The sequence below is a fragment of the Oenanthe melanoleuca genome, linkage group LGE22 (genome assembly GCF_029582105.1).
Source record: "Oenanthe melanoleuca isolate GR-GAL-2019-014 linkage group LGE22, OMel1.0, whole genome shotgun sequence".
Taxonomy (NCBI): domain Eukaryota; kingdom Metazoa; phylum Chordata; class Aves; order Passeriformes; family Muscicapidae; genus Oenanthe; species Oenanthe melanoleuca.
The window spans coordinates 276,133-292,034 of record NC_079363.1 but is presented as its reverse complement, the minus strand read 5'-3'; the positions used below and the strand labels follow the sequence as shown (position 1 = coordinate 292,034).

At 48.6% G+C, this 15,902-nt stretch overlaps 1 protein-coding gene and 1 pseudogene across 1 annotated transcript in view; one reads left to right on the top strand and one right to left on the bottom strand.

Annotated features, from left to right (window-relative positions):
* Positions 1-15,902, top strand: part of LOC130265847 (zinc finger protein 208-like) — a 282,407-nt gene that overhangs the window by 42,842 nt on the left and 223,663 nt on the right. Inside the window, 1 exon segment of the mRNA XM_056515161.1 lies at positions 4,352-4,855. Within this exon segment, the coding sequence (XP_056371136.1) occupies positions 4,352-4,855 (504 nt within the window).
* LOC130265850 (zinc finger protein 420-like) overlaps positions 10,039-15,902 on the bottom strand; it is an 87,651-nt pseudogene continuing 81,787 nt past the window's right edge.

The window sequence follows — 15,902 nt, the reverse complement described above, 5'->3', positions numbered from 1 at the left end:
AATTCTGAACTCGGGCTTCGTTTGCGTTTGCCTTGAGGGAAAGGAATTTTAAAGGCTTGTTTTTAAGGAATGTTACACCGTTAAACAGAGATGAGTTTAACACCTCAACAGACTGAGAATGGCCCAAAAGACACGCAGAAATATAACGACCATTAACAAACGTCAACGGCCATCAGCAAACATCAGGGAACACCCACCACAGGCACTGCCCCGGGCTGTGCTGGAGACACCTGGTCTGGAAAAGGCTGAGAAGGAAATCCAGGAGTGCGGACCTAATTAACATCAGAAGGACAGAATCAGAGGCAAAGAAATCCGGGTCCAATAGTAAACTAGATACTAAGAACTACACGACTTGGAAGGAATGAACATCAAACCAATGTATTTCAATGGGTTCAGACTCTATGAAATTTAGGAAAAATCTGGTACAATTCACATGTCATGGAATGATTTTCTCCGTACACCCGGGCTATGTGTGGACGAAATTATTTCTGTTGCACATCTTCACAAGAATCAAATAATGTCTTGACACTCTAACACTAAAGGTGTCAAGTAAAAAGCAGATTGTGGGGGACCACATGTGAGTCATGCAATGGCTGATCTGCAAAAGAAACATCGGTTCCAGGCAGCCAGGAGAGGAGCTTTAGAAATGTAAATTAACACTGCTGGGGCAAAGCACCCATTTATCATTGGAATTACAGAATTAGGTTGCCAGGACAGGCAGTGAGGTCACTGAGAATGTCAGGAAAATTAATCCACAAACACCAGAGTTTTATGCCTAAAAATGAGACTGTGGAGTCCTTCTTTGCTTTATTTGAATAAAGGGACAGGCCATGGGCCATTCCTCTGTGATCTCTCCGATTTTTGGAGGACGCAGGCTCCTTTTTACCCTGTTTTCCCGGCCATATTTCCCTATCTAATTTTCCATTCAATGAGGTACTTGAGAGGTACAGACTTCCCAGAACACCTCACACCTGTGATTCCCCTCTAATGTATAACCCTCCCTTTTAATTCTTAATTCTTCTAGAAGTCATAGTTTTTCCCCATTGCTTTTTTCTTCTTTCAATATCCTGTTTCACTTATCAGCAAACCTACATTTTGTTTGTAAAGGCGATTATCTTTTTCCATTCATCAATCAATGGAATCCATCCCATTGTTTCTTTTATCTCTCAATGCTGGTCTTACCTACCAGCAGATCCACGGCTCGTTTGTAAAGACAAATCCAACATTCCTTTCAAGAATAATCCCAAAACCAAAGAGGACCCAGGAAAAGAGATTGAGTCAATAGTAATTAAAGTATTGTAAACAAAATTCTTGAGAAAATGAGAAGAGGAGGGAGTGAAAGCAGTAAGATTAATATCGTAGTAGGGGAGCACATTAAGGGGGACATGCAGTAGGTGGATCGGGAAGTCTGAACATTCCAGGTACCTCAGCTAGGGCAAAGGGAGAGGCAGATGCAGATGGGACAATGAGGACAAAAAGGAGGCTGTGTTTTAGAGACATATTCAAACATTTTAACACAGTTCCTCCCCCATCCCACCTTTTTCAACTGTGTGCAGTTGTCCCAGTCCTGATCATTTGTTACTTTTCAATACCTTGAACAGCTTTCCATTCCTTCATTGGTTAAATGTTAACATTAAAAAAGCTCTTCAGCATTGGTATCACAACACAACATTCACTTTAAAAGATCTTTCAATTTTAGCAAAACTTATTTTACAAAATTCAACTTTGTAAAACACATGGTATTGATTCTAACAATTGCTAAAGCCAACACTGTAATATATTTATCACAGTGGCCTTGAGCTTAGAGCCAGGCTTGGGCTAGGAAGTGCGACTGGGGCTGCCATTGGGCTTAGGTGCAAGAATGGTGTTGGCCTTAGGGCAGGAATTGGGGCTGAGTTTGGGAGTTCAAGCTAAAGCTGGCATTGGAGTGTGGGCTGGCGCTCAAAGCTGCACCTAGGGCTTGAGACTGCCATTGGGGTTGGGCTTAGAGTTGCAATTGGGGCTGGCTTTGGGCTTAGGGCTAAATGTGGCATTTAGTTTAGGGCTTAGAATTTGCTAAGCGGCTGGAATTGAGGTGGACTTGGCAGTTAGGGTTGGGTTTTAGATCCAAGCTGGAATTGCGATTAAGGCTAAATGTGCCATTTGCCTTAGTTCTGGCCTTGAGGTTGGCTCTGGGGCTGAACCAGTCTGGCACTGGGATGAGATTAAATCCAGGAGCGTGAGTGTGTCTCACCATGGAGTGAGATTGAGCTCAGGATCAGGGTGAGATTTGGGACTGAGTGCACACCCAGACGGACAGGGGAGATGTCGCTGCAGGATGTCCCTGGCATCATCACAGACCTGCTCAGGCACCACCAAAAGGCAGCAGGAGCTGGCTGGTCCCACATCCAGGTGCTCCCAGCACCCAGAATGTCCCTCTGTCCAGTGTGTTCAGCTGTCCTGGACATGATCCCTCCAGGCTCTTTGTCACCTCCCCGATGGCAGAGCATGGGATATTGAGTGGCTGAACACAAGTGGCTCCAGGACACTTCCTGGTGGGACACTCACCTCTGGGAACAGCTTCTTGGACACGGCTGGGCTCCCCTTTTTACTTCCAGGCTTTTCCTGCCCATCTGCATCCTCTGGGATGAGGCTGTTTATCTCATAGCTGTGGCTCTGAGGGAGCAGGGACGCCTATCCAAGGGGCTGCCTCCCTCTGCACTCTGCCAGCTCTCATCGAGGCTCTGCCAGGGGTGAAGGCTCTTGCAGAAATATCCCAAGGCTGGAGATCTCCCTCATCCTGCTCCTCCACTGCTGGTACCACAAAGTTCCTGCACATTGGAAGACCACCTTTTCTTCTGGAAGAACCTGTTCCAGCACAGCACCATGGGTCTTCTGCTGTGGCACCACCACAGCATCCTTAAAGCCGTGGGCTTGGAAGTGACAGCTCCTGGAAATTGCTGCTGTGTGTCTGGCTGCAGGAAAGCCCTTCTGCAATGGCCTTAGCCTGCACTTTTGCTTTCTGGATTTTCCTGGACAATCTGCATGCTTAGGAAAGAGCAGGTTATGGTGATACGGGAAAGAAAAGAAAGAGGATTTGGAATAAGAGAAGAAGGAACACTATTGAGTCGAGGCAGGAGAAATATTAAAAAGTTTCTAAAATGGAGTAAGTAGCAGAAGTAAGGTGGTGTAGTGGTTTTGATTCGTCAATTTCAATACACTCATTTCCTGCTATGAGATAGGATTAGGAGCAAAAGCAAGGCAGGCTTAAAACTTAGAGAGTGTAAAGGAAGCTTTTATTATCAACCTAAAGGAATAATAAAATTCAGAAGAAAACCTTGTCTTAGGTCTCAATACAGGATGTGACCAAAAATATGCATTTTATCAGCATCTGTTGAATCCAGGTGGGGCAGTGTTCCTTATCTCTGTGGGAGATATTATCTGCTAATGGGCTATCTGTTAAAACTAGGTGAGGCAGTCATCTTTCTTTATCTTTTCCACCACCCATCTTTCCTCCAGGGATATATCATCTGTTAATGGGCCATTGAGTCCCACTTCATGACTGATAAAATTACATCATCCCATTGGGAGATGCTCCAGCCAGGGGAAGGAGCCAAACCTTTCCTACCTAGATAAAAACTGAGATTTGGAACATCAGGGCAGCCTTTTTCCCCTGGATTCCAGAGGAAAACCAGACCATTCCACATCATCTCTGGAGCCTCAGAGGAAAACTGCATCCTTCTACAGGAGCACTGCTTCAACAGAACCACATCTGTCACTCCAGGAGGACTGCAGCCACCATTTAATTGGACTGCTACCAACACCCTGACTGACAGTGTCAGGTTGTATTCCGACTCGGTGAGTGTTTTGGGTTTGTTCTTTGCTCTTTGTAATACCGTATTTGTATGTTAATTTTGCTTGTAAAGAACTGTTATTCCTATTCCTGTCTCTTTGCCTTAGAGCCCCTTAAATTCAAAATTATAGTAATTTGGAGGAAGGGGGTTTTCATTCTCCCTTTTAAAGAGACGCTCCTGCCTTTCTTAGCAAACACGTCTCTATCAAACCAAGACAGGAGGATTTTGGGTCTGAATCTTGGTGTTTGGGAGTTCTTACAGACGCAAGTTGCCCAATGATTCCCTGAGATAAACTTGGCAAAGGAGGAACCCCAGTCCAAAGCGCTCTCTTCTTGTTTTTTCCCCAAACCAGGATTTTTCATTCCCAAAGTGTGGGGGAATGGAGAAGGCAGAAAAGCCCCAGAGATCCCTCACAAGGAGAGGGAAACCCAGCCCGGGGACCTGTGAAGAGGAAAGACCCTCCCTGAGCCGGGAACGCAGCCGGAGATCCAGGCAGAGCTCAGAGCTGGTGGAGAAGCCTCATGGAGGGGAGAAGCCCCACAAGTGCTTGGAATGTGGGAAGGGTTTCAGCTGCATATCCAAGCTGCTCCGGCACCAGAGGATCCACACTGGGGAGAGGCCCTATGAGTGTGGGAAATGTGGGAAGAGCTTTACAAATATTTCTTATCTGCTGCAGCACCAGGTAGTACACACTGGAGAACGGCCCTACACCTGCTTGGAATGTAGGAATAGCTTTAGGTGGATGAATGATCTGAGAAGACACCAGCGCATCCACACCGGGGAGAGGCCCTATGAGTGTCCTGTGTGTGGGAAGAGGTTTCAGACCAGCTCCAAATGCCTCAGACATGAGCGGATTCACACAGAGGAGAGGCCCTTCCGCTGCCCCGAATGCAGGAAGGGATTCAAGCACAACTCCACCCTTACCAACCACCGGCGCATCCACACTGGGGAGAGGCCCTACAAGTGTCATGAGTGTGGGAAGAGCTTCTCACAGAGCTCATCCTTCACCCAACACCAACGGAGGCTCCACTAAGAGAAGCCCTGTGAGTGCCCCAAGTGTGGGAAGAGCTTCGTGCTGTGCTCCAGCTCCATCCGCCATGGGGGGGTCATTATTGGATGATTCCCAGTGACCCTCGTTGGGCAGAGCCCTGGTGATCCCCTATTGGGTGGGAGGAAAAGTTGTAGAGATTTCTTTCCCTTCTCCTTTGATGTGATTTGGTTCATTCCCTGTGCCCAGGCTGGGTCTGTGATTCCTGTTTTGCTGTCTGGTGAGGATCTCTCTGTGTCATACCCCAAGCCAGTGTTTTTGCTCTGTTGAATTGCTTGGCATAATTTAGGAATAAATTAGAGTGCTGCCCAGTGTTTTTAGGCCATGCTTCTTTTAATCCCTGCCTGCACTGTCTTTTGTCCCATGCACCTGAACACAGCACACACTCACCCACACTTCCCCAGAGAGTTCTCAGTTCATTTCTGTTTTGGTTGCCTGGATTTTGTTGATGCTTGTTTTCCCTTGTACCTTAGCTCTCCTGTAGACAGTGGAGTGAATCTTGCCAATGAACCGGTTGTGCTTTGTTGCTTAATATTAAATCTGACTTTTGTTCATGCCCTTGCCAGCAATTTTTAAGTGATCTCAAACACTCTCATTCATGACAGCACCACAATGTCCCGCATCACCGAGGGCCCTGACACACACCCGTGTCACAAAGGGCCACACCCAGCACCCAACAGCAGAGGGACAGCCTGGAAGCAGCACGGAGCAGCCCCGGACTCGTGGCCTTGTAGCCGCTGCCGTGCCCAGAGCCCCGGGAGGCTTTGGCCACGGTGCCAGGCGACAGCCCCAGCCCCGCCCTGCAGAGCCCTGGGGCTGCAGCCCGGGCTGGCCGGGGCAGGAGGAATTGGCCGGCCGGACATACCAGGGCCTTGTGGGCAGTGGCTCCGTGTCCCACGGGAGGCCGGGGACGAGGGGTGTCCCTCAGGGCTCTGCCTGGGCCCCGGGGCTCGTCACTGCCTCGCTCAGTGACACCCAGGGGCACCGAGAGCAGCCTGGGCGCCTTTGCAGGGCACAGGGAGCTGAGCGGGGCAGGGGCACCACGGAAACACCGAGTGCCTGCCCGGGGCAGAGCTGGGGAAAGCCGGGCTGGAAAGCCGGGAGAGGCTGCTCAGAGCTGGCCCGGGGACTTGGGCACCTGGGAGACAGAGCCCGGCTCTGAGCTGACACTGAGCCAAATACCTGAAAAATTACAGCTGGTTTTACTAGAAACACTTCATTATTTTCTATTTTCTCAATGTGGCTTTATCAGGGAACACTTTGAATGTTCATTTTACTTTATTTTTTACCCTTTTGAAAGAGTTCCATTGTATTTTGTTTTGTGTGAGGAGGGATGGGCTGGGAAAGGTTGTGGGTCATGAAGCATTTTATTCGGTATATTTTCAAATCTGAGATGTGACAAGTCCAGACTTTGACTCCAGCAGCAGTGCCTGGTTCCACACTGCTGTGCTTTTCACAGTGAGATCTCAGTTCATTGAAATCCAGCAGTCTAAGCCCTTGAAACACGAAAAAGCTGGGAATCAGGTTCAAGCTCTTGGAGTGTTTGCTCTGTCCGTACATGCCACATCTTCCCTGGTGTCCGTTCAGCCTATCCACTCCTGTCCTACATGCACATTGCTGGATCCAGAGTTCAGTGATTGATGTTATAGATGGATAGATACGTGTGATTATTGTATATGCGATTATCTTGGAGTCAATTACTGTGATGGCACATTCCATGATCCTCTGCTTTGTGCCCAAGGAATGGTTTTTTTATCTAAACTCCTGGAGCCCAGGAAGGATTTGTGTGGGGCCGGGGCAGGATGAGGCTCCTTGTTCGCTGCTCGGGCGTTTTGAAGCCTCGCTGCTCGGGTTTTCCACGGCTCTCTCTGTGCACCGTGGAATTTTGTTCAGATCGAAATCCCCCGGTCCAAACCCAGACAGCCTGACCAGTGGTTTCCCCGGGAAACAGCTCTGGCGACTTTTATGGAAAGACAGCTTTGATCTGTTTGTTCAGAAAAAGAACTTAAATGAGGTGAAACAAACAAAAACAGGAACGCGTGCACTGTACTAGAAATGAACCGGAAAAAAGCAGGGTCCAGGTAGAGCAGGGATATTTATACACTTGGGTGCAGGGAGGGATTAAGGCAGGGTCTGAGGGAGAGATTCAATGGGAAAGAGCGATTAACAATATTATAATTTATGCAGCGAAAAGTAACCAATAGTAATAAAGAGAACCGAGACCTTTCTAGTAACAATCTCCATAACTGAACAGGGGGATCTTGGGAGTGAGCTTTTTGCTCCCCGTGCCTTCAAAGGGTTTTCCCACGGCCTTAGGCTGAGTTTTTGGGCGGTTGAGCTAGCCCCAATAGTGGCTGAAAAGCGTCTTTATTCTGAGCAAAGAAAGGACTATTTTTCTTTTTCCTATTCCCTGGTTCAGAGAGGTTGCAATGCTGAGCCTTGGAGTGTCTAGAGGCGAACGGAGCAGCTGCTCTGTTGGAGCCCGGGGGCTCCGTGCCAGCAGGAGCAGAGCGGTGCTGCTGCCCCCCAAAGCCGCTGTGACCCGGGCTGAGCCAGGAGAGAAAACAGCCCGAGGCTTCAGCCCCGCTGCTTTGGCTGCCGGGACCGTGCCCACAGAGCCCAGCTGGGGAGGAGTTCAGGGCCGGGCAAGCCCCGCGCTTTCATCTCCTTCGGGATCGCCCCTGCCTGGCTTTTAAACCTGAGGGAGAAACCGGTGCCACCTGTACCGTGTGTCCTGAGCGGGAATTTCTCTTTTCTCTGGGATTTTGTGTCGTCTGTCCCAGGTGTGTGGGGGGTAAGGTCTGACAATTTAATATCTAGATGTTATTTCCTTTTTTGTTTTTTTTTTTTTTTTCTTGCCTTGTGGGCTTACTGTTTTTTAATAAAATGCTGGGAGTTCTTTTTCACTTTCATCTATTAATATTAATTTCCTATTGGTGGAAAGGGATTATGGGAGCTGTGCAGAGGAGACAACACTCACTCCAGAGTGCCCTCTTTAAAATCCTTTCTCAAACTAAGATACCCATCCCTGTGGCCTCCTGCCCCTCACCCCAAGTGACTCCGGTGGCTCTCCCAGTCCATCCCACTCTCTACCAGTGTCCTCACAGTCCCTCCCAGACTGTGGCACCAGAGTCCCTCCCACTTCCAGTTAGACCACAGCCATTCCATTCCCCGTCCAGTCCCAGACCTCCACCCTCTCTCCCAGTGCCCCAACCCATTCTACTCTCTCTCAATGTTTCCCCACTCTCTCCAAATTCCCAGTCCCTATCAGTGCCACACCAGCCCTCTCCCATCTCTCCCAGTTCCCCGCAGCTGATCCCAGTGTGTCTCTACTCTCTCCCAGTGATCCCCCAGTTTGTCCATCTCACTGTGGCTCTCGAGCTCCAAGCCCAGCCCTGGCTTGCTGCTCTGCTCTGTGCTGGATTTCTACCCTGCCAATATCCAGCTGAGATGGTTCAGGGCCAGCAGGAGCTCTCAGGGCTGTGATGGCCACCAACCTGGTCACCAATGGGGACTGGACGCAACAGCTCCTGGTGCTGCTGGAAACCCTCCCCAAGTGCGGGGTCACCTTCAGCTGCCAGGTGGAGCATGTCAGCCTGGAGCACCCCCTGAGCCGGCACTGGGGCACAGCCTAGATCCCAAAGTGTGGGGGGAGTGGGGGAGGCACTGGGGGGGGGGGGGCCACTGGGAGAGGGATTGGGGTGTCCTGGGAGTAACTGGGAGGGAATTTGAGATAGGTTGGTTTAAACTGGGAGAGGGGTTTGAAGGTCTAGAAGGGCAGAGAAGGGGTTTGGAGGATGCTGTAGAGGGTGGGATGGGGTTCTGTGAGTCCTGGTAGACACTGGGAGGGAGTTTGGGGGTGCTGGGTGTTACTGGGAGGGATTTGACTGAGCCTGAAGGGGATGGGAAAAGTCAAGGACTGCAAACCATGGTTTCCAATGAGGTTGGTTGTGCAGTGAAAAAGACTGGGAGGGTTTTGGTGAGTCCACGTGGGCCCAGGAGGGGACTGGGAGATGGTTTGCGAGTCCTGGGACGGTGGGGGGAAACTGGAAGGGGGTTATAGGATGGAGAGAGGGACAGGAAGAGTTTTGGTGGGTCCTGCGGAAGCTGGGAAGAGATTGGGAGGAGCTTTTTTCGGGCTTAAGTGGGCTGGAGGCAATTGGAGGTGCTCAGAGGGGCTTGGGGTGTCTGTGAGGGGTTTTGGGGTGTCCTGACCCCTGCGGACCCCCAGAGATGCCGCCATACACCGCCCACAGCAAGGTGTTGATGGGGATCAGGAGTTTCGTGTTAGGTGTTGTCGTCCTGGCGCTGGGGTTCGGTTTTTACCTGTGCAAGACGGTGAGCGGAGGTTCTCAGGGATTCCTGTTCCCCCTTCTCCAGAGTGTGTGTGTACCCCTTGGGGTCCCCTGCCTTCGTGTCACCACTTTTCATCTGCCCAAAGAGTTCCTGACCCAGCAGTTGCTGCTGCCCCTCCCCGTGGCCTCAAACCCAGCCAGGACCCCTCACTCTGTCTCCGTGCTGATTTTGGGGGAGGGTGGCGTGTCCCCCACAGCCCTGCTTTGCCCACGCCCGCTGCTCCCAGTGTTCCAAATAAAGCTTCCCAGTTAGACCCAGTCCCGTTTATTGTGGGTCGGGAATGGGGAGGGACTTGGGGGGACCCCGCGGAGGGATCGCGATTGAGCGGCGAGGGTGGGGTCCAGGTGAGGAACATTGGGTGCTGCGGCTCTGCCCGGCAACTGGTGAGTCATCAGAGATACTCATCCTGATTTGCTCAGTCTTCTTGATCACATTGTCTGATTGGCTAAGGAGAGGCCCGAGAGTTGAGAGAAGGAACAGGAGAGATCCTGCCCCGAGCACCGGCACAGGAACAACAGACCCAGTCTGGGCACAGGGAGGGAATTTATTACCAACCAAATCACAGCAGGACAAGGATAAAGGAGAGAAATCTCGACAACCCCTTTCCCTCCACCCAACACGGATCGCCAGGATCACGGATCACCAGGGCTCTGCCCAACGGGGTCACTGGGGATCATCCAACACCGATCCTCCCATGGGGGATGGAGCTGGAGCACAGCACGAAGCTCTTCCCACACTCGGGGCACTCACAGAGCATCCCTTTCTGGTGGTTCCATTGGTGCGTGTCAAGTTTGAGCTGTCTCAGAAGCTCTTCCCACACTCAGGACACTCGTAGGGCCTCTCCCAGGTGTGGATGCGCCGGTGTCTTCTAAGATCGGATCTGACCCCGGAGCTCTTCCCACATTCCAAGCAGGTGTAGGGCCGTTCCCCTTTGTGGATCACCTGGTGCACCAGCAGGTGGGAGATGTATCTGAAGCTCTTCCCACTTTTCCCACACTCGTAGGGCTTTTCTCCTGTGTGGATCCTCTGGTGCTCGATCACCTTGGAGCTGTAGCTGAAACCCTTCCCACATTCCAAGCACTTGTGGGGCTTCTCCCCTCCTTCTCCACCAGCTCTGAGCTGTTCCTGCATCTTCGGCCGCCTTCCCGGCACAGGGAGGGTCTTTCCTCCTCGCAGCTCCCTGGGCTGGGTTTGCAGCCTCTTGTTGTGACGGGTCTCCAGTACTTGTCCTCCTCCTCGACTCGCCCATGCCTTGGGAATGAAAAATCCAGGTATAGGGAAAAAGCAAGAGGAGAACCCCTTGGGTTGAGAGTTCCTCCTTGCCCAAGTTCATCTTAGGAAATCATAGGGCATGTAGTATCTATAAGAACCTCCAAAACAGCAAGATTCAGCCCCAAACATCCTCCAAACATCAAGACACAGAAAAAAACCCACACAAACAGCAAGATTTAGGAAGAATCTCCTCCAAAACAAAAAGATTCAGCCCCCACAAAAAAACCAAGCAACAACTTTTAGCCCAATAAAACTCAAAAATACCAAGATTCACCCATACGAAAATCGTGGATTCCCTTCCTCTGTCACCTGCTGCATGCGAGGGGGGCTGGGGAAGAGGCTGCAGGGAGAGCTAAAACCTTGTGGTGTTCCCTGTTTGTGTTCCTCTTCCTCCTCCTTTGTCCCTACTCTTCCTCACATTCCTCTTCCTACTATTCTTTGTTCTCGTACACAATCCCACCTTCTCTTCCCACGTGCATCGTTTGACCATGTTAGAAATTGATCAGGGCCGAAGCCTTTATTTAGAAACAGCTCTTTTATTAAAGGGGAGCTCGGAGGGAAGGCCGCCACCTGCCGCTGTAAGGGGGTCAGGATCCGAGGTCGGGTTTTTGGGGTGGAGAGTCCCAGCCTCGCGTGCACGCACAGATCCTCGCTTTGGCTCACTCGGTCTAGGGGTGTCTATGCTGTCCGTCACCTCTCAAGTGGTGGTTACTGCAGGGAGGCTTTCCTCCAGTCGCTTAGGATGTTTCTCGTACTTGGAGGTCAGCTGTTCTGCAGTCCATGACTTGGTTTTCTTAATTATTCGATGTTTATTCTTGGCCGGGACTCCTACTCTCACGATGTCCTTCTGGAAGTGTCACTGTTTTGCATAGGGGGCAGGGCCTTCTCAGCAGCAGCAGGCGGGCGGAAGTGACAAGGGAGAGGGGCGGAAGTAGGAACCATGGAGTACAAAACCATAAGGGAACTGAGAGTTACAAACATTGGGTACAGAACATGGGTTTCAATACAACAATGTAAGTCAACAATTTTCAGAACATTAACTTAGCGGCTATAATAACCAACAGCTTCCTTCTTTATGAACTTTAGCTAACTATTTTCAACAATATCCCCCCTCTTAATTTTTGATCGGGACATAGTCCCGCATCAAGATGCTGCCTCAGACTCTTCTGGGTAGAGCCTTCGAAGCTTTTGAAATTGTTGGTATAGGCTTCTTGCAGTTTGTACCTCTCTAGGGCTTACTATGGTTGTTTTGCTAGGCTCTTCTTCTGGGGTCTCTAACTTTAACATAGTTACTTGTTTGGGGCTTCCGGCAGGGTCTATCTGGAGGGTAGACTGGACAGTTGATGTAATTAGCTTGATTAGGCAGGGGAGTAGGCACGGGAGGACCAGGAAACCGGCGAGGGACGTTAAGATTATAAACACTATTTTCTTCCACCAGGCTCCTTTGAATGACCAAAAATTATCCCACCAGTCGGTGTTTACAAGTGGGTTCCATTTTTGTTCTCCTACATAAGCAATTTTTCTGATTTCTTTCGAAATATTTTGGATTACCTGGCTTTTGTCATCGATCTCAAGACAGCATTCCGAAGTGTTAAATTTACCACAAATGCCACCTTCATTTGCTAGGAGGTAGTCTACCGCTAGCCGAATTTGGTAGACTGCCGTTCTGGTCTGAGCCAATTGTTCACTGATATAATCCAGTGCCAAAGCCGTTTTGTTAGATATCACTTCTAGTACTGCCTGGAGCCGAATTATTCTATTTAACATGTATATGGGGGTGCGGTAACCCCAGGATCCATCTTGGGCCCAGGTGGCTGGCCCATAGGTTTTTATGATCCTTTCTGGTGTCCAAAGGTTACCTTTCCACTTCTGAGTGCTTCCAAGATCGATGATATGCCTTCGCTTCTTTTTCATGTGGTCATATAAGGGAACTCCTAAATGATGTCCCGACTCCTTTTCTAGGAGGAAAAAGGCCGGTTTGATGATTCCTACTGTACATATTCCTGTCCAGTCATCTGGGAGGAGGGTGTAGGCTTGGTCGCCGCATATCCAGAATAGATATGACGGGGCTTTCCAGTAACCTACCTGGGTTTCTAAGGGGTTTTCCCAGTATTTGGATATGGTTGGTATTCCTCGAAAGGGATTCCACCCTTTATTGGGACACTCGTATAGACCGTATTCATCATGATACAAACAACTACTTTCCTTCTTTTCACTTGCCCAGTATGTTTCTGCTTCTTTGGGTATCCATCCCTTTTTTCCCCCTTTCATAAACATAGTTTGTTTGCATGGCATGGCCCCTACAAAGGTTTTGTATTTTCTTCCTTTCCTTTGTATGCATACCTCTCCAATAGCTTTTGTTTTTAATTTCCATTTTTCGGCCCTACGCCCACCTTCCTGTGGAAGGTCTGGGTTCATTTGTAACCATCTTAAGATTTCTAAGGGGGTTAGGCTCATGCCTTCCCAGGGCCATACGTCTGCCATTTGGGTACTGCCACAGACGAAGCAATTTGTTATATTTAATTCATGACTTATCTTTTCCATTAATTCTATAAACAGATTTTCACTATGAGCCTCGTTTAATTCAATATCTCTTGGAGGTATGAACTTTTCTTTAATTAGATCTTCAGCCCCTGGGATATTATTTAGATTTTCAACGCAGAACCACTCCCTGATAGGACATTCTCCTGTCAGGCGCTGCCCAAAAGGGGCAATGTTTTTGGCCAGCCAATATTTTTGTCCACTTTCTTCACATACAGCCAATTGTGCCTTATTAAAACAAGAAGGGTGTATTTGAGTATGGACCTGAAAGAGAGCTCGCAAGTCTTCTCCTTCATAGACCGGACTATAGCACCGTGGGCATCCTCCTTCCGCCAGGCTCGCGGCAATTAGGACTACCAGTAACTTGACCAAGAGTCCGGTGTGGATCCCTTTTCCTGATACCACCCGGGCTTGCCTCTTGGTAACCGGTCCTGTTCTTGGAGGGTTTGCACTTTTCTCTCTTTTTACTTTCCCTTCTCTTTTATTTAATAATTTAGTTGGCGCCTTACTGGGAAAATGTTCCATGAGGGGACGAATTAATTTTGGGTTTCATATGAATGGTACTATGGGAGGAGTATTGCTTTTTGGCACCATTTTTTTTACAAATTACTTTAACACAACAACTTACTCGTTCTATAGAGCTATACAACTGTAACTTTATAACTTAGTGATATAACTGTAACTTTTAACTTACTTATACTATAAAGCACTACAACGGCAAACTGAACTTGCAACTTTGATCAGCTTCTCAGGCTTTCCAGTCTTCAGTCTTTTTTTGGTTCTTTCCTCAATGTTACTTTCAGGGTCTTAGGGTCACGTCTAGAAGTCCACTGGTGGGGAGTAGTTGCAGAGCCAGAAGGGGTGCACGGTGGGGGTAGGGGTCCTTTTATTCGAGATATGTGCGTCCACCCTTTTTCCTGGGTTTTGATGGCCGCGTGGGAGGTTAGGAGAACTTGATACGGTCCTTCGAATCTGGGAGACAGAGAGGTGTTGGCCCAGGTCTTTACTAGTACCCAATTCCCAGGTTTTATGTCATGAATGTTAGCATCTAAGGGAGAGGCTTGAGGGAGATACCCTTTCTTTCTCAACTCTTCTAAAGTATTGCCAATTGTCTCTAGATATTTTTGAGCAGCTGCCTCTCCTTCCAAATATCCTCCGGAACTAAAGGGGGATAAGAGGAAGGGGAGCCCAAACAACATTTCGTAGGGTGATGCTCCAATGTCTGATCTAGGTTTTGTTCTGATTCTTAACAATGCCAATGGGAGACATTTTAGCCAATTTAATCCTGTTTCTTGAATTAATTTTGTCAGTATATTCTTAAGGGATTTATTCGCCCTTTCAACTCTCCCTGAGCTCTGGGGGTGCCAGGGGGTATGTAATCTCCACTTGATGCCTAAGGCCTTTATTATATCTTGCAAGATTTTAGCAGTGAAGTGGGAGCCTCGATCTGAATCGATCGTGTTTATAATTCCATATCGAGGGATTATTTGCTCGAGTAAGACTTTAGTCACCACATCTGCTGTTTCACGCTTAGTGGGGAAGGCCTCTACCCAATGTGTTAGATGGTCTATTATTACTAAAAGATATTTATACCCTTGGACTGAGGGCATTTCTGTGAAATCAATTTGTATGTTTTGAAAGGGCCGGAGGGCCAATTCCCTTCCTCCTAATACGGGCTTTTTCATTTGTTTTTGGTTTGTCTTTTGGCATATGAGGCATCCATCTGTTACTGCCTTAGCCATTGCATGTATCCCTATGCAGAAATATTCCCTCAGAAAGTGATTAGCGATCGCGGGTGCTCCCCAATGAGTTAGCTCATGGATGTCTTTTAGCATTTTGTGCGCTAAAGCTCTGTTCAGGTATTTTCTTCCATCAGGTGTTAACCATTCGCCCTTATCCCCTTGATGTAATCCTATCTTTTTCATCTCCTCCCATTCTTGTTTACTATGAGCTTGCTCGAGTCCTTTTTCTGGGATGGGCGTAATGTTCCCTATTTTTAAGATTTTGGTAGGTTCTCCTGCTGTTCTTGCCGCTAGTTTTGCTGCCTGGTCTGCCGCCTGGTTTCCTCTTTGTTCTACTGTATCGCCTTTTTGGTGCCCTTTAATATGCACAATAGCTATTCCTTTTGGTTTCATCAGGGACTTTAATACCATTTTAATTAGATCTTTATGTATTAGTTCTTTTCCTTTCGAGTTAAGAAAACCTCTTTCTTCCCAAATTTTACCAAAGGTGTGGGCTATTCCATATGCATATTTTGAATCGGTATAAATTGTCCCTTCTTCTTTTTCTAATAGATCTAATCCCCGTTTCAAAGCATAAACCTCACAGCATTGTGCAGACCAATGCTTAGGTAATTTTCCCTGTTCAATTACTTCTAGCTGATGTTCTCCTTTTTGTTCCACCACCGCATACCCTGACATTCGCATCCCCTCAACTACCCTCGAGGAGCCATCGGTGTACAGTATTCGACCGTATGACAGAGGCCAGTCCTCAAGATCATCTCTTACTTTGGTCTGTAGGCTAATGGTTTCTAAACATTCATGCTCCAATTCCCCTGGGGCTTCCCCCATTAGAAATTGGGCTGGATTGATGTTGGCTGTCTTTTTCCACTCTAGGTCATTATTCACTATTAATGTAGCCTCATACTTTAACATTCGAGAATCCGATAACCATTGCTGAGCTTTTTGACTGAGGATGGTTCTGAGGTCGTGCGGTGTATGTATTTTGATTTTTCCATGGAAAGTTAATTTTTGGGTCTCTTCTAACAAAGTTGCTGCAGCGGCTACCGACTGGAGGCAGGTAGGCCACCCCCGGGCAACTGGATCAAGCAACTTGGAAAGGAACGCAATGGG